General features: G+C 44.7%; 1 protein-coding gene across 1 annotated transcript in view; it reads right to left on the bottom strand.

The window, feature by feature from the left end:
* The window catches only part of LOC139285569 (endothelin-converting enzyme-like 1), a 31310-nt gene extending 13769 nt beyond the window's left edge, over positions 1–17541 (bottom strand). The window contains exons 1-8 of the mRNA XM_070906151.1: positions 17475–17541; positions 16684–17405; positions 15738–15806; positions 15266–15376; positions 15069–15161; positions 13009–13133; positions 3406–3628; positions 25–123 (exon numbers count right to left, since the gene is read on the bottom strand). Coding sequence (XP_070762252.1) covers positions 25–123; positions 3406–3628; positions 13009–13133; positions 15069–15161; positions 15266–15376; positions 15738–15806; positions 16684–17405; positions 17475–17541 — 1509 coding nt within the window. The remainder of the gene's footprint in view (positions 1–24; positions 124–3405; positions 3629–13008; positions 13134–15068; positions 15162–15265; positions 15377–15737; positions 15807–16683; positions 17406–17474) is intronic.
* Positions 17542–19257: the final 1716 nt, after the last annotated feature.

Here is a 19257-nt window from a genome sequence, read left to right as displayed (position 1 = left end):
CAGAAGCCGAGTTAGGCTCCGAACCTTTGCTCTGGCAGCCTCCTTGGTGGCTTCATCCATCCAGTCCAGCTCGTGCAGCCGGAGGTCCAGGGAGTGCTTTATGTCCTCTACCAGCTCCTGTACCTGGAGGGAGACCACATCATATTGCAGGACGTTTTAAAGGCCCTGAAAACATATTTTTTACTATGAATTATGGGGTCCGACATGAACTCACTCTCTCATTTATCCAAAGTTGGAATAGTTTTTGACGCATCAAAGGTTTCGTGTTTTTGTCGAACCGTTACTCACCAGTTTGAAGTGGGCTGGAAAACTGTGATTTAGTGCTAACTTACTATTTAAAGTCTAAATAGATAATACCCAAAGTTGTTTTTAACTTTGATTGTTGCTTACTGAGTGATGAATATTTGATGTTAAAGAGAGATTTCAAGTCACGTTCAGGGGTTTTAACTTGTTCGATAAATCCAAAACATTAAAGGTGTAATTAAAGCATATAAGGTCAAGCACGAACAACGTCATCAGACAGTGCTTTTGTTTTTCTGTTGCTTGCGTACTAACTGATGATATGGATTTCTGTTGCAGACTCTGTATCAGACTGCCTACAGTGGTGGATTCTCTTCCACCTTCGTCGTCCCATTTCTGCAGTTTTTGATGTCAGTTGTGTGTAATGTGAAATCCCAACGTCCAATACGTAATTACCGCTGACCCTGATGTGCTGCTGAAACACACCACAAGTCGAAGCGTTCAACCATCACTGAATTTTGCTTTCATTTCAGAAGCAGCATGGGACACGTTTCTATTACCCAGCCGCAAGCACCAGCGCAAGACAAAGTGTCTGAAATGGGACGCTTTGACTTGCGGCCTGTAATGACACAGGGCTTACAGCTGCAGTGCAAACATGCAGGGGACCGATGAAACTAGCTGTAGAGCGCGAGAGCAGCAGGCTGAGGTCAGTAAAGAATTTGGTCAGCCTTAATTTAGCTGATACAGATCCACTAACACATGTCCCTGACACCGATCCTTATGTCAGTGCAACATGTAGTGTGCCCTTTGTGTAGCAAAGCAGGACGTAAGGTGTGGAGGTCCGCTGGTGGATGGGCGCGTTGGGCATCTGACTATTGTGTGAGAGACCAGAGTATATTAATCAATGTTTATTTCTGGCAATAGTTTTGAGGAACATTTCCTGTCCAAACCTCAAGTAACTTTTAAAGAATCATACAGGTGCTTTCTCAAACTACTCCTAAAAGACACTGGGACATGTTGTGTCCTTCTGACTCAGGATAACGAGAAAAAAGCCTTTCCCGCTGTCTCCTGTCTCTCAGCTTCAGCTCCTGAGACTCATTAATTCCTGTTCATGCTGAGGTAAGCAGCATCAGTGAGTCAGTCAAGGCTTCACACATCGCCACCGGCTTCGAGTCCAGTACCTCGTGTTGATAATGAGGTCTCCAACCTGCGTGGACATGCCAATGTAGTACAGACTGAGATCTACCAGCAATGTGAAATGATCAGTGTGAACATGGAAAACACAAAAAACGCAGTAACTCTGCAGGAGTCTTTCTATCCTGCCCACATTAGACCCTCTACTGTACATACAAGGAAGACAAACACTGTTGAATGGGGTTTAGATGCTGATGGGATTACACTTCATCTGGCAAAAACCTGCCAAACTATAAGCTTGATCCTAAAAATTCCCTCTTCTCTATTATTTTATTAATCAGAAAGGCTCCACTAGCTTGAAGCATTCTTGAAATTTACACTTGGTATCTTATTAGAATCTTAAATGCAAGATTAGGAACTTGGGAACTTAAATTTCAATTAAGGTACTGTACATAGAAAGTAATTAACGCCCAGAACTTATCCAGTTGTGTCAGACTTGCTTAATGCTTTATAGTCCCGAGCTTTGGCAGAGATTTAAAAGTTTGCAAGGGAAGAGGAAAGGCAGCTCAACGTAAGATAAAGCATGTTGGGTGAACTGCGAGAGTATAAGAAGAAGAAGATGAAAGGGAGATGATGGAGGGCTTAAAGAAAGAGCACGGGGTTACAGAGGTTAGAAATCCCATTGGGAACCACATCCCCATGTCCTAGAATGGACATGAGACTGATATAAAAATACATATGAGGGAGGATTAAGGTGAAAGAGAGGGGGGGCCAAAGGGCAGAGGTTAGGGATTAGTAGTCACTGACCTAGGTAGAGAGCAAAATAGAAACAAAAAAGCAGTGAGCGAGAGGCGGAGACTAAAGACAGTTCTGATTGGCATGGATAGTATTTCCAGATCCCAGTACAGGAATCAATCAAAACCGTCCAGCCATGTCAAAAAAGAAAAACACAGCTGGACCCCCTTCACTGCCACCGCGGAGCCAAAGAAAATGATGAACTAGAGAAGAAAAAATAAAGAGACAATGTCAGAAAAGCAGTGATGAGTTCCAGTGTTGACACAGTCATGGAAATTGTGGAAAATTTAATTTCCCAAGATTGGAAACGTCTCAGATGATTAAAAAAAAATTCAACTCAAGGCCACGGACAGTTTTGTGGATCTTCCTCGTGCTGTCTTTGAAGGTCGTGTGGTTTCACACAGATTGCTGTCCAACTATGCATCTTGGAAACTGCAGATAAACTGCACATTACTGCATGCATTTTTAGTCTAAGTAGTGATGGAAACGCCTTCATTAAGTAAGTACTGATAGATCTGGCAGTTACAGCTTGATACACGGTTCAATCTCACAGCTCAAAGTGAGCTCTACAAAATGTCTGTCCACTACAACCTCCAAAATGTTTGTACGTTTTAGGAGCCATAGTGACTCATACACTGGTTCAGACTGTATGTATGTAAGTGTTGTGTAGATGCACAATGCCACGTGGGAGGAGGGAGAAGGAGATAGATGTTGGCATGCTAAATGCATACAACAGTATACTAACAGGAAACTATACGTGCACTGACGGACATCAATCACACTTGGAATGCCAATTTAACTCCAAAAAGCACGCTATGTTAGATTTAATACTTACATACTTTTGTTTTCCTACATCTTTCAGCAGTAGTCTTACCCCCAATGTGCTTTTGCATCATGTCAACATCAAATCATGCGTTTTCTTTAGTATAGTTACTGACTTTTTTGAATATTGTTGAAGCTGCTCTAATCAGCTAATTTTATATTAACAATGGTTTAAATAACTGTGTATGATGTAAAAGTTCCCCTTTTTAGCAGTTTAGCATCTCTAAGCTCATTGTTTTGGTTTTTACGACCCACAATTTACTTGATTTTAGCAAAAATGTTCTGATAAACCGACTGCACACTACCTGCCCGGCACAGCAGACAGACACAGGCAGCACTCGCTGGTAGATACATAGTAGATCTACGAATTTCGTTACTGCAAATCTGCTTCCATGAATCCACCCCCATCCATACCTTGGCCTTGCTCTGTGAGGAGAAGTGTTGCTGGACGAACAGGGCTCCCAGGGCCATGCCGAAGTGTTTGTTGGCCTGAGTGAGGCAGAGCCTGCCCAGCTCCAGCTGCTGCTCCGTGCCGTCAATCTCCCGAGAAAACTCGTGGATGGTGCTGCGGAAGGCGGTGGACAGGTGCTCACTTAGCGCCGCCACAATGCGCCACAGCATGTAGTTATGGAGAACCCTAGGACAGAAGAAACAAGAGGGATGGGTCAGTTTCATTGTCATAGATTTGGTTGCGCACACGAGAGACAGATGTGTTTGGATCAAAAACTAGAGGCAATAGAAGTAGCAATAGTCAGCCAATCATCTACTTGGTATGTTGATCATTTTGGTGTCTGATGTTCTCATCATTGAATACGTAAGTTGACTCAAAAACCAGAGGACTCTTTTAATAATTCTTTAAGAGTTCCCCACAGAAACACGTTGGAGGAATGATTAAGCAGCAGAAACAGTGTCTGCTATGATACGAACACAAAGAACCTATTCTCAAGCCAGAAGAACCTTTAAAGTGAGATTATGTAACTAAGCAATGTCTCTACCAAGCAAGTTCTCTAACATTAGCTAACTTTACCTACCATAAGATACTGGTCACACCAGACCAAGCTGAACAAAGGTGCGTTTTATTTCATCTGAACTCAACTTTTCAGTCGTAAGAGGAGGAAAGTGCTACTTTTACTTTCAAACATTACATAGTCTGGCTTTAATGTAAGACTGCAGCACACTTCCTCTCTCTTTGCAAAGCGACATCAACTGAGTCTCGCTGTAATCTTGTTCCATCTGGTCCAAAGTTCAGTTTTTTTTCCATCTGCCCTCTGAGCCACTTAAAGAGTCTGAAAAGTTAGAGAGAAAACAAGAGGGAGACAGTGATCGAGAGCGAGCGGCGAGGAGTCAAGAGGGCCCAACAGTTTAAAATCCAGAGTGACTCACAGCGGAGAGGCAGCAGAGGGGTGAGGAAAAGCGTCGAGCGGGAGGAGAGAAAATGGATCATTCATTTATGTATTCAAGCTGTGTCTTCTCCCCCAGACGATGGAGTGCTGGTGTGTCCCCGTGCCCCCACTGGGTGCACACATCTAATCCGCCCTGCAGGGACAAATGCCCCGCTCTCCTACTGCGAGGCTCCATGCGAACCTCAAGGCATGTTGTTGTTGTTTTCCCATTTTTTGTTGTTTTTTTTCCCTATGCATGACAGATATTAAATCAAAAGCGCCTTGGCAACAGCACCCCGAGGTCCCGCCAACAAAGCACTTGTGAAGTGAATTTGATTGACGAGAAAAGGGAGAGGAAAGCAGGAGGTGGAGGAAGGGAGTATAGCAAATAATAAATGAATGAGAGACTCAGGTGGTGTCCTTGATCATCAGTACCATAAACGAATCAACATGTGTTACAGATGTGGCTGCTTCGCTTGATTAGCTGGTCCGTGTGATTTTGTTGCCACCTGGTCGTTGCAGATTATTTGTTTGTATCGTCATAACAGGACAGGTGTCAGTTTATATATGTGTGTGTGTGGGAGCGGTGCACTGAAATGCAGCTGCATGTATGTGAGTCATCTATATGATAATGGTAAAATTACAGCATTTCTCTACTGTATGTGTGGGAGAGATGAGCAACATTTTTCTTGAGGCATCTTTGAGGAAAAGTATTCATACTTGACACAAGGCGTTAACGGGGGGTTTTGATTTCCCCCGCTGATAGCACAACCGCAATTTTAGACGGATGTGTAGTACGAAGGTCAGGCAGCATCGTGCTTTAATTCAATTTTCCACAGTAAATGTGTTTACTTTCCTGGTGTCATTACTGAACAGGAGACTTCTCCTGTGCGATCAGTGTAGTTCATGCATTCACTGCGATAAACTAGATATAAAGAGAAGATTACTGAGCCTTTCTTCAACGTCCTTAACGCAGCAGCTTCAAAACACAAGCAGCAAATCACAGTCCTTGGTGTCTCCGCAGCCCTGACGTGGAGCTAAATGTTTGAGGGGCTTCAGGTCAGCTGTGGCGTAAGACTGTGGCATGGCCAGCTACCGAGTCTACACACTTCAAATCCATCCGACAGAACCAATCTGATCCAGAATCAGTCTGGCACTGCCAACCCTAGAAACACGCGGCTAGTGTGGCTAAAATGTGTGTATGGTTGAAGACAAAAATTGCGCTGCCGATTACTTTTGTTCCTGTGATTCACCTCACAGAGTGGATTATTCAAGACTGTCCAACCAAACTTTTTTATCATTTTGGAAGGTCCAGACAAACAAAACAGATCAGAAAACGCTAATATGTGTTGTTTTGGACGGCATGACAAATGACCTGCAGTACATTTAGGGTGGAAGACTAATTGGATTATTCTGCTTAAAGCTTTTTAACTTTCTCACATCTCCTTCAACATAAAACCTTCACTTGGAATGGCAACAAACTTTTTCCTAAACTTTTTATTACATGGTGACTTAAAAGGACTTCAAAACATGTAACCCATGATCAATTTGTCTTTGCCTCCCTAGAAACCTCCCAACAGTCTCAAATCACCCCACTCTCCCCGACATGGTCCAGGGTGTGCTTCGTGCCGTAATGGAGTGAGAGTGAGAGCGCTGTACAGATCAAGCGGTGGGTCTTAATCACCAGAGGACTGACTGAAGGCTCATTAGCTGAATGGATTTTAATGGGGCTAGTTAGGGAGATGAAAAGACACTGTCCCCGTGCACTGCATCAACACATTACCACAGGTAATGACCCTGTAGGTAATGGAGGAGGGAGGGACACCTCTATTCCAAACCCCGCTGGCGTTACACTGTAATTTCAGACTGACAGTAAGGAGAAAGTTTGATACTTTTATAAGTTAAATAACAAAATGAAAGTGGAATAATGGGACATAGAAACAGACAAACTACACACACAAGCTTTCAAACTGCAAACACAAACACCACAGAGACAGAAAAGCACCTCATAGTAGCATGACTGCATATATTTTCAGCCCTGCTGGGAATCAAACCCACTGCTGAAGGCTATAGCACCGTGGAATCCACCATTTGGTGAACAGCCTCATCTGAAAATGCTTTACAACTACCTTGAGTGTACATCTTTAAAAGCAGTGGACCCAGCAGGAAGTGAACCCCCGACTGCGACTGTTTCACTTCTATGGGTTACTCATGAACACACATATTGTATGCTGTAACACACCTACATTGCACCGCCCAAACGCACACACACACACACACACACACACACACACACCCTCGGGAGTGACGGATGAACAGAGGGAGCAGACGGAGAGAGCGAGTGGTGAGAGAGACGCTGGTGTTGTCATTATGCTTTCCCCTTCATTGGAGGCCTGTTCATCTGGCTAATGGGATTGGCTGCAGTCATCGCAGTGCGCAGGGACTGCACACACACACACACACACACACACACATATGCACACACACACTGGAGGGAGAAAGAAGAAAAGAAAGATGGATGGAGGGTGAGGAGATGGAGGTGTGACTGCTCTTGTCAGTAGACTTGTATGATGAGAAAGCCATCTATATGACAACATGGGAGGGGTGGAGAGCGAGAACGATGAGCGATGAAGATGAGAAGGACTTGTTCAATAGATGAGGTACTGATTAATTGAAAAGACTGAGTTGCAACCTCAAACCACTGAGAACAAAAGAGATGATATAAAAGGACAGCGATGGGCAGTAAAAGGAAAGATGCACGGATGGATGCATGAAGAAAAATGTTTTTAATAGGAAGGAAGAAGACAAAGACGCAACAAAGAAAGAATGGGGGGGGGGGGGAGTGGAAGAAAGGGAAGATTAGGGAAGAAGCAAGTCAAAAGAAGGAAAGCAGGGTGGTAGAAGGAATGATGATCCATTCATTTTTAACCATCCGTCCGGTCATCATCCTGAAACACACAACTGTCTAACAGTCTCACAGTCAGACTAACAGTCTGACAGAGGAAGCACCTGTCTGTGTGTTGTTTTTACTTGTCTGTCACCTTTTTCACCTCTCCAAGTGACGAGGTGTCAGACAGCTTCACACCGCTCCTCCAATTTAACAAGAATCCAAACTTTCCTCCTGTATTCATACAAATGTCAGTCTGTACCAACCTCTTCAGCTGTGTGTGTGTGTGTGTGTGTGTGTGTGTGTGTGTGTGTGTGTGTGTGTGTGTGAATGAGTGACAGAATCCAGCAGAGTACGAAAGAGTACAAAAGAGTTTTCTGTGGTCCATTAGTGGCCTTGAGAGGAAATAAACCTCCTCTCCATCTGCTCTACTGGACAATGATACAACGGGCCAACACCTCTGCCACGACCCCTGACTCCCCCAGCATGAAGCCAAACAATGTGTGTGTGTGTGTGTGTGTGTTTACGGGACTCTGGATACTTTCTGTGTGGTTAGATGCGCAGGAGTTAGTGGAAGTGTCATGACGACTGCGTGCTTCGCTCAGCTGGATCAGCAGCTGGGCTATCGTACGAGCGGGCTAATCATTCTAGTTTCATCTTTCATCTTAGCTAAACTAAGAAGAACGAAAACGTAAAGAAAGTATTTTCAAATGTTGCCTTTTTTTGAGAGAGGCTCAGATGGATTTAAATATTATATATTAAACCGTGAAAACGAGGTCAGATCTTTGGAGTTGTATTACTCAGTATTGGACTACTGAGTCACAGAGCCACTAGCATGGCGGTCGACTGTTGTTGATATTACTTTGTTAGCGCTGTCTCATATATAGAAACTATGCTAACAAAAATAGCAATTTGTTTTTGATATTGTCACTTATATGTTTCACAGATTATCATTATTTATATATATATATATATTTTGCACCGTCAGGTTCATATTCAGTCCTGGTGTTATCCCAGTGTGAGTCATAACTTCAGTTTCCTGGTGTCTGTATTTGTTTTTGTGCATGAGGGTTGTTGCCTGCAATAAGCTGTGTGAGTGGCGAATAACAGGCAGCCGTGGCGAGACCCCTTGGTGTGAGGAACCGGGCCTTTCTAACAGAGACCTCATAAGCTATGCTAATGAGCAATACCCCCCAGGAAATGGAATAGCTCTATTCCTCCATTTGTATGTGTGTGTGTGTGTGTGTGCGTATGAACTAGCAATGCCAACCTTTGTTTAAACCCTGATAATGAACTTCCTGGGAGACAACAGGGAGACGGACTGGAGGTGGGAGGAAGATGGAGAATGAGAAAGCGAAAAAGAAAAGAGATTAAAAAGAGAAAGAATGGCGAGAGAGGAGAGAGAGAGGGAACAGGTGAGGAGGAGGATGGCAGGAGGTAGAGAAGTGACAGAGATGGATAGAAAACAATGGAAGAGGTGCAGATGGAGAGAAGCAAGAGTGGTGTTGGGGGATCGAGGCAGAATGACGGGAAAGAGGGGGTTATCACGCAAAGCTGAGAAGGGGAGATTTAGAGAGCGAGACAGATGGAGGGAGCTGGGGAGCAGGGGACTGAAGAGAAAAGAGTTTGGTGAAGGAAGGATGAGAAAGAAGGACAGACAGTGAGTCAGAAAGTTACCGACAGAGACAGAGAGAGAGGAACAGCTACCAGCCACTGTCAACGTATGGAGGCACACTCCCGCCAGGAGATTTATTATACAAAGTCACACTTATGATAGGAAATCAAAATGATGACTAAATGATTTCTTAAAAGGGCTTACTACCACTTTTACACAAAAAGAATCATTGACTTGTCAGGAATACTACTCAGTGTGTGAAAACAGCTGTATAATGTCCTTTGAGGCTCTGAAGGGAGCTTTCTAAAGCCTGAGAAAATAACCCTGATGAGACTTAAATGTATTTATTTACTGGGACAAGGCTGGGAAAGACACTATGGAGTTGCATTATGTGTGTGTTTTTGTTGTTGTCATACTAGCGACTAAAACTCGGGCAGTTCTTTTTTAAATCTGTCTCTTGTTCGACTTAATGAAAGTGCAATGCTAAATGCAAAGTCAGAACTATGAGATACAGTAGTGAGTAGCTGGGAGGTCAAGACTTGATATCTCATAATTGTGACTTAGTTGAAAGTTTTGACAGCTGAGTATCTCAGTAATAAGTAGCTAACGTTTCTGTTTTTTAACCTCCTCTTCACCTCAGACTATTTCCCATTTTTGATTTAAAAAGCCTTTGTCTTTCTTTATCATGATGATTGTGATTTAGTTTAGCTAGTTGTCAGTATTGTTGTTTTTATCATTTTAACTTGTCCTTTTTTCCTTTCCTGGCAGAAATAGGCTTTGATATGATTCACAAATGAGCAACATTAACCTGTTTAAAAGATTATTCAAACACACAATTTTATAAAGTCTAGGTTTCAACCACATGTTCGAATGTTTTTGTTTCGTCATCTAAGCACAATGTTGTTGAACGGCAGCTGTTTATTGTAACCAGTAGAAGGTGAACTGAGGCATGTTTGCCAAGATAAATACAGCATCTTGCTTAATACCAGTCACATGCTTAAGACGTGCAATTACGCAGCACGAAATACAAGTCAGAAATGAGAAGTTGATTCTCCACACTGAAGCCCATATCAGCTGATAAAAGGGAGAGAAGACAGGATGTCAGATAGACACAGGTGGAGGGAACAAAAGACAGGGAGAGAGGATGATTGAAACTAAGTGTGGAATCTATTTCTAAAGCCATCAGGGGGGATGGATGGACGGACAACTCAAAGAGAAGATTGGTAAACAACAAGCGAAGAGACAGAGCATCAACCCCGGCTTCTGCAGCCTGAGGAGAAGTGAACCCGGGCAAATGGATGTGACAGTGACGATGGTAGCTGTACTTTTACAAAGGGGATTACGAATCCCTTAATGATGTGACCCTAACTCCATGCTTATGCGTGTTGTGATTAAAAAGTACATTTCACAAAGACGGGAGAACAGCAGGAGACCAGATAAAAGAGATAAAGCAAAACAGATAGAAGAAAATTTGATATGGAAGAGATATTTACACTGATGGGAGCTGAGCTAAATCACTGCAAAAAAAAGAAAGATCCTATCTTTTGTTGTGGCTGATAAAATGAAGCAGTATAAAACATTTTAAGGTGCAGAATAACATTTATTTGTATCCTATAAAAACGTGAACGGAGAAAGAAAAAAGGAGCAAAAAGCAGGCCACAAACTGAGTAAAGAAAAATGTCCAAAAGCCAATCTGCATTTTGCATGACGCCACAGTGGACCAGGCTGATGTTATACAATAAGGAAGTGATGAAGTCACTCCGGCTCTTTGTTGTGCAGAGGGGATTGCTGTTAAGCCCACATCCAAGCACAGCTTTGCTCTAATCCAGTTCTTTTTTTGTAGGCAGGACACCTTCCTGCAAACCGCTGTACGCAGCACTCACTGCTTTGTGAAAGGTTCGGTTCTACCTGCTGGATATGTCTGGAGCTCTGATTCTGTACTCAGCACAAAGTCACGTCAGGGAGGCTCTGAGGTCTGTAGATGGGTCGTCCACACTTTTCTCGCTTTGCAGTGAGGGGACTGGTCACGCCAGGTTATGGGTCTTTCTCTGGGTTTGTGCTTAGCTCTACAAACATTAAAGTCTTACAGGTTAAGGCCCTGATTGGTCAACCTGAGGGACAGGTAGAGGGTCAGCAGTAACCTGGGTATAAGTAGAAGCAGTAGAAGTTGTTGTAAGTCGACTTAGAGAAAGAACACCTCTTAAACATGTTTCTTTGAGCGTAGTAAAAAAGTAAAAGTTAACTGCGCCCAGCAACTGCTACCACAGTTTAGGTGTCGGCAGGACGAATACGTCAGTTGCCAATGATTTTGGAAGCACACCCCTACCCCCCCCAAAAAGTTCATAGCCACCCTGACGTCACCCATTGGTTTGTGGACTACTGTTGTGAAGCCTCCAGTTTGGCATTTTGGCCGTCGCCATCTTGGTTTTTTGGAACCAGATGTAACCATATTTGGATGAGAGGGTGGAGCTGGGGATCTGAGGACCTGAGGACACTACGCATGCCCACCAATACCTTTTTTTATTGGCTATGCAGTGCGAAGTCGCTGCTAACAAAGTTAGCTTCTAAATGTACTTACCAGAAAAAATGAACAGCCGACTCCTACAGTGTCTCTTACTACAACCGAACGGTGCTATCCTGATTGACAGGTCACTATGGTAGCTTTACCATCTGTTTTACTCAAAATGGGACCATAATTTACAAAATGAGCATCATGCTGTATTGAAGAAGACTGGAAGCTAGCGATTGAGACATTAAACTCCTTAGGAAAATGTTTACTGAGGTAATAAATCAAGTGAGAAGTCGGGTCATTTTCTCATAGATTTCTACACAATCTGCAACCAGTGGAGTCGCCCCGTGTTGGCCATTAGAAAGAATGCAGGTTTATGGCATTTCTGCATTGGCTTCACTCTCCAGACCCGGAGTTTGGTGCTTGGTTAGGCGGCAGCGCGGTTTCATATTGAGAAGCACTGATTCACATCATGTCTCACTGGCATCAGATAGCTCGACGCCTGTACTGTTCAACGAAAATCTGCTCCCATCGATCCATCCCATCAACTAATCTATTCATGCATTCATAGATTACTTAGTCAGAGAGCTGTCTCAGTCAAATAAAAGCCAATCACCTCCACCATAGTCCCTTTTGTTCGCAGCAGGAAACCCATGTAACTGATTTCACAGACACACGCTTCACAAGGAACCAATCACATGACCTTATCATCATATCAAAAATCAGATTTTTGTCCATTTGGCTCACCTCTCATCCACCTCTGATAAAGTGAATGCATTGCATTTGCATTGACTAAATGATTACTTATCTTGTGTATGATCAACACTACACTGGTGCGAAGTGGTGAGAGGAAGTAATAAAATTACCAACACAGAAGGTACCGTAATGTCATGAACTGGTGAGTCATGAAATTAGCTAAATGTCTGAATAGGTTATGCTGCTATACAGACAGACAGACAGACAGACAGACATGTATCCAGTCTCAGACATTAATGACAAGCAAGTAATCCACCCGCCAGTCATCCGGCCAGTCAGCCATGCATGAGGGCTGAGTGCTGTTGTGTATTTGTGTGGAGCACAGTGACTATTGGCGAGCTGTCAGCTGCTGTGACACACATCCTGACGTGCAGCAGCCCTCTGAGGCCCCCCCTGGAGTCTGTCAAGAGGAGGAAGGGGAAAGAAAGTGTGTGTGTGTGTGTACTGGTCCATGTGTGTCTGTCTGAGTCTGCAGGTGGTAGAAAGGTGTGGGTGTAGATCAATAATAATCAGCTGCAGTAGAACTGGAAGTTCACCCAACAGTGACTCACCTCAAACACACACAAATGCGCACACAAATACATGCACCGCAGCACTCAAAAACCAATCCATACACCTCGTGACACTGCGTTGTAGCCCCAACTATAGTGACAGCCCTAAACTGAAGGCGATACACACACACACACACACACACACACACACACACGAAACAACCTCAAACAAAAGCGCTTACTCACGCTCAAAAAGTATAGACTCAAAAATGCATGCGTCTAATTTAATCGATGTTCCATACACCTCAGCGCCCTCATCTTCCTCTCTCTCTTCCTCCCCACACCCCCGGCCAGCCACCCGTGCTCTCTTTCTTTACCTCTTCGGCGTGGTCTCGATGATGTCAGAGACTTTCTGTATGTAATCGGTGGCGAGCACCACGATCTCTTCGTCTTCGGAGAAGTTGTCGTGGAAGATTCTGTCCAGCAAGCGTTTCCAGTGAAGCTACGGTGACGGGAGGAATGACACGGTTTTAGTTTTTATAAATCAAATACATTTCGCCCTTTGAAAAAAAACTGTCCTGAAGTTGAACCTAACCCCAACCTAACATACAAACCATGAAGCAAACCATGACTCTGTTATATGACATGGAACAGATCTAGACCTTGACCAGGATTACCTCAGAGCAGAGGTTCCCAGTGTGGGGACTCAATATTTCGGACTCTAATCTTTGATTTTTAAATGCAGGATACTTTTACATACTCGCAGTGCCTCCAAATCAGAGCAGGCCTGTGTCAGCCACCCAATCCAATCCAATTGGATCCACAATTAAACATCCAGCATGCTTTGAAAAAACAAAACAAAACATGGCACTACTGAAAATGCAACCTGTACCTGCCTCACACCCCCCATGTTCAGCACCAGAAATGACCTGCCACAGCAAGGCCCTCCTCTATAAGTAAATTCTAGACCCAACCCTTTAATTTAAGACCTGTGACTCAATCAGGGCTTGCTGACTGACAGGAAGAATAAAGCAAGCGTGATCCACATTGTCAGCAGATAACTTCAGTGAACACTCACTACAGTGTGCTGTAGAGTAATAGGAGGAGCAGGACGGCAGAACAAGTTTAAATATATGAATGATCCTATATTCGTAGTTTGTACAGATCCATGCAGATTCATTTAGCTGCATTTTCTGTGCACATCTCACCATCACTATTTCAACATGTAAGGAAACTTTACAGGATAGATAATATAGAAAATACTTAGCTTAACATTGAGACCTCGCTCACCAATTACGTTTTGTGGTTGTCAGAGGGTCTAAAGTGTTCATTAGACCGCCTATATTTCACACACATGTAACTAGTTTTACCTGTCCAGGCATAAGAAATGAAGCATCACTCTTTGGATGAACAGTTTACAGTGAAACGTATGAAACGTAGGACCAGAGATTGTGTGTAGAATTTGCTTCGCTTTAAAGGGAAAAGGTTGGTACCAACAGTCATTTCATCATTTCACTTTTTGTATTTACTTTGCTTCTTGGGAGTAGTGGGGTTTTTTTGGTGGTTATTTATTTGCTTGCTAGCATGCTTGTAATTTTTACAGTGAATCCAAATGTTGAGCGACGGAGCTCCAGGGTTTTAAATGCATTTTGGACTCCAGATCACAGCAACACACTGAAGCCATTTATGTTTTTCTGGTTGAATCTCTGTCCTCTAATCTGCTTCTGTCCGTGCTTCTCTCTCTCTTCCTGTCAGCATCTCTCACACTCCTTTTATTCCCACTCACGTTCATGCTGTCTCTTTTTCTGTGCGTGAAGTTTCTTTTTTTGGCCGAGAAGCTAAAAATCTTTATCTTCCTCGCGGAGGATGCCCAGTTTCCATCTCTCCTTCGTCCCTTCATTCCTCATCCATCGCTCCCTCAACCACCAAACATCTTGAGGATTCCTTGTCAGTGTTCCCGCTGCTTCAGAGAAGAGCCTCCTCCCTCTTCTCCCCCCCCCTGCCTGTGTCTCCAGTGCCTTCCCCTCTCCTCTCCCCTCCCTCCATCATTTCCAACACCCCCCAATGTCTGCTCATTTTCTCCTTTTCTTCCTACCTACTTCTTTCGTCCCTCAATCTCCCCGTCTACCCCTGCAGGCCGGACAGCTTCTGTGAGTTACTTAGGCGTCTGTGTGTGTGTGTGTGTGTGTGTGTGTGTGTGTGTGGCACTTCACTACCCCCAAACCTACACACACACACACACACACACACACCCTTCCATTCGCCACACTACTTAAAATGCTCAGTTGGAGTTCAAATCTTAATCCATCACGTCTGCTTCTACCCAAAATGCATGTGCACACACACACACATACTTGTAAATGATGGGTATTTATATATGCTGTGTGTGTGTGTGTGTGTGTGTGTGTGTGTGTGTGTGTGTGCAGGCAGCACTCACTCTGGGAGCGATGCGCTGTAGCTGCCTGAGGGTGATGCGGTTATACATGGTGCTGATGTCCTTTCTTTGGTCATCATATTCTGACACAGTGATCTGGAGAGAGAGGAGATTTTACTCACACTGCACACAAGGACATGCAAGCGTGCACATGAACACACACATGAACACACACACACATGCACGCGCAATCAGCTCACATTGGCCAGACGGGTCTCCAGCTGTATAATCTCCTTGGACTTCTGCGTGGCGTTGAGAGCTCCCAGCATGCTCAGCAAGCGCTCCATCAGGGCCTTGTACGCCGCCAGGATCTGAGAAGCACAATGACATCAGCACTAATAGACAGAAGGAGCTGCGACACCATCAGTAACGGCCGGTGACGGGGGGGTGACATGTGGCAAAGTGGACAGGATAACAAAAGCACAGCGGGCGACAGGGGAAAACAGGTGGATTGATGAAGAGGAGAGAGGGACGAGTCAATAGGACAGATGGAAGAGGAGAGGAGTGAAGTAGGTTAGGAAGTCAAATGAGGTAAATACAGGAAGGGGGGGATAGGGGGAGAAAATTAGGCAACAGGAAGGAAAGAGAGACAGGGAAGGGTTGGATAAATATGTGGACCAGAAGGGGAAAGGAGGGAGACTGGAGGACGTAGGAGGACGTACGCATGTTTACCTTCACACTGTCCTCGTCCTGCCCCAGGTAGAGGCTTCTCTCAGGCAGCGTGAGCCCCTCCTGATCAATCTGCACAAATACATGCACAGTGTCAAGCTCATGCAATAATGACATGTTTATTATGATTATTGCATGAGCATGTGCACACATGTGCCCTCAACAGATGCACATTCGGAGGATTGATTAATAATTTAATAATCTGTAATAATTCCATCATTTACAAGCCATTCACCGCACTGTACGCTAAAGATATGAATTATTTATGACATTTATTAATAATAATGCCCACACGAGGAGTCATTCTGTGTGTCAGACTGATATTCATCTTATATTAAATCTCAGATATTGGCTGAACTAATGTTACTCAACTTTAATATCGTCGCCGTCCAGTGCAAACCATGCATCTCTACATTTGTTGATTTTGAATTTTGAATAAAGTGTTCCTTTATGGACTGAGAGAATTATCCTCCTTCTTAAGCCAAACAAACCACAACAAAGCTATTTTGATTATCTGAAAAAGACATTGTCACAAAGCTGGAAACAGGGCTGTTTTTCACAGCTCATGAAAAGCTGACGTCTACATGGTTACATGGTTTTCAAAGGCCAGCGACAATATTGGATGTTTCCCCTGATAAGAGTCAGTTGGTATGTTTTAGTTATTATTACTTTTTGTCAACCAGATATCACAAACCTCAAACTTTAAGTTTCAACATTCTGGTTCCCTTACTGGCTTTTTTCTGGGGCTTTCAGCTTGTTCAGGTGTGACCACGTGGCCCAAGAACAGAATTTCAGCTAGCAAGCAAACCTTGAGTTTAGAATATTTCACCACAGATGTGTCCCCAAGGTGAGCCTCCGTGCTCAGGTTCACTCTCTCACACAGACACTCAGATACACCTGTGGCCTTACGAACCCTCACGTCATGTTCCCCAACACCTTTTTTTCTCACCCTGATTGCGTTCCTGGAGGAGTTTTTGTCGTCCACGTTGACAGTGAGGGAGAAGAAGACGGCGGTGCTGTACACCCCCTGGGTCCTGTACAGCAGCTCATTGAAGTCCAGCCTCTGTGGGGCGCCCTCACTCTCCCACCCAGCAGCACCGGGGGGAGCCCCCACCAGGTCCCATCCCCCACAGCTGTCTATCACCTCCGTCATGGGGTCAGAGCCCAGCTTGTCGATCTCCTGGATGTTGACGCAGGATCGATAGAACTCCTTGACCTTGCGCTCTGCTGAGTTGGGCCCGCGCCTCCGTATCGGCTCCAGCAGGAGGCGCTGTAGCTTCTCCTCATTGTGCTCTCCAATGGCGGTGATGATGCCGTAGCTGAGCTTGTCCTCGGGGATGCCGTGGCGCCTCAGCCAGCCGCCGCAGGCGAAGGAGTAGAAGTCCTGGCAGGGTTGGATGGTCGGGTCAATATTGGCCTGAACGAAGCGCGCCGCCCGCAGCAGGGAGCGTTTGCGTTGGCAGTCCTGTCGGCACTGCGGGTCCTGCTGGGCGTCCAAGGAAATGTACTTGAGCGCGAGCATGCTGCCCAAGATGACGCACATGCCCGCTGCAAAGACCAGCGCCGAGAGGAGGCAGATCTCCCTCCGGCTCCATCGAGGGAGCCCTCCGCTGCTGCTGGTGCTGCTTAGATCTCTGTTTCGACCGTTTGACAAGGTCCCTCCCCGGCCACGTGCCATGTGACGGTCCAGACTGCCCCCCAGGTGAAGGGTCATGCCATTGCTGAGGATGTCACTGCTATAGCGACCGCCATATTTCACTTCCTGGAACTCATCATAGTGGGCAGTTAGTGAGTATGTCTTCTCCATGGCAGTGGACGGTCACGAGGTAAGGAGTAAATAGCAGAAGGGCAGAGATATGAAAGATATTTCTGTTTTTAGTGTACAGTCATGATTACTCCAACTGAGACAAAAGGGAAGGACTCCCACTACAGGGCCGAACACTGGAGTGATAATCCTGTTGGCCCTCTTTAGGCAAAGTCTCCTTTATTCTTTTCAAATGGGAAGCCGGCAGAGCGATGGGCTCTCACTGTGCATGAGGAATCTCATGGGTCCTGCTCTCTCTCTGCCTCTCTCATCCTCTCTCTCTCTGCTCCCTTTCCATTTGTTCTCCTCTCCTCCCTCTCGCCAACCAGCTACAGGTCACCTGTCGATAAAAATAGAAATCAGATAGGGGAGGGCTGTAAGTCGAGAGAGAGATGGGAAATTGAATCCACGATTACAACAGCAGAGAATGACAAAACAGCGCAAAATGGCACATTTTCCCCACTTTGTCTCGTTCTGTTGTTTGCTGGCCAAAGTATTGATCGGTGATAGTCATCCCTCAGGGACACGACGTCCCACAGTGACTTGCGGCTTTGGTTGGATCAATGGGGACAGGGGCAGAGAGCTGAGCATCAGCTGGGCATGGAGAGGTGTGGCAATCACCATAACTTAGCTTGTGTCAGTCCAAATTGATGTAAAACTTTACATTATTACAGAAGGACAGGGAGAATTTATGTGTTCTGTCTCACCAAACTGAAGAAACACACACACACACACACACCTCAGCACAGAGGGCCTCAGCTGATCTCATATGGAGATTTTAAAGCAATAACAAGATATCACAGTACAAGCAGCTGCCAAAATAGAAATCATATGCGCATACATCCCGAAGTGTTTTCATTTAGACGGATGATAAATACATTTTAACCTACAATACGCTGGATTCACAGCACGTACATGCATTCATTTCATGCGGCGAAAACACCCAGACAAACACAGACACACACACAAGATATTTTATATATATTTTTTAATATTTTTTAGCTGTTTGCATTCTCTTTTGCCTCTGCTGATGCATTCTACATGTAGCCTGTAGGCAAAATCACAAGCCTTTAGACAGAGAGACTGACTGATAAACTGTTTTTTGGATGCTGTCCCAATGTGACTTTGTGTGTGAGTGTGTGTGTGTGTGTGTGTGTGTGTGAGTGTGTGTTTTCAGTGGCTAGGCGCAGTGAACTCGCTGAAAGCTGTGAAGGCGATCTGTGAAAATTGATCCTTGTTATCTCCTCTGAGAATAGCAAACTTCAGCGCTGATGTCTTTAACAAGCTTTCCCTCGCCTTATGGGAGTGCTGTATGTAGATAAGACAGAAAGAAGAAGTTTAGTGTTTACAGGTAAACAGAGGTATCTCATCCTGAGTGGGTTTTACACTATTATACAGTTACAGGTGGGAAAGGGAAGGATGACAGATGTCTACCACTGCAGACATCTGGAGCTCGAGTCCCTGTGGCGATACCTCTGGCTTAGTTGTGCGTTCCAATGAACACAGTTGACTGTTTGTTGGTGGGAAGCCAGAGAGGGGTTCTCCTTTTAAAAGCCCTGAGAGTAATTGTCATATTGGTTTTTGCGTATTTTAGCCCATTTACTGCAAATCATATTACAGCTAGCCATTTGGAAAAAACTGTAGCGTTTTAGAAGTGTGATGCATTTTTTTCTACCACTCCAGACATCCATCGCTTGCTGATGAGGGAAGATGCAGCAT

This window comes from Enoplosus armatus, chromosome 5 (assembly GCF_043641665.1).
Source record: "Enoplosus armatus isolate fEnoArm2 chromosome 5, fEnoArm2.hap1, whole genome shotgun sequence".
NCBI classification, from domain to species: Eukaryota; Metazoa; Chordata; class Actinopteri; order Centrarchiformes; family Enoplosidae; genus Enoplosus; species Enoplosus armatus.
Note: the sequence above shows the minus strand (reverse complement) of the source record. Positions and strands in the feature narration are given on the sequence as shown.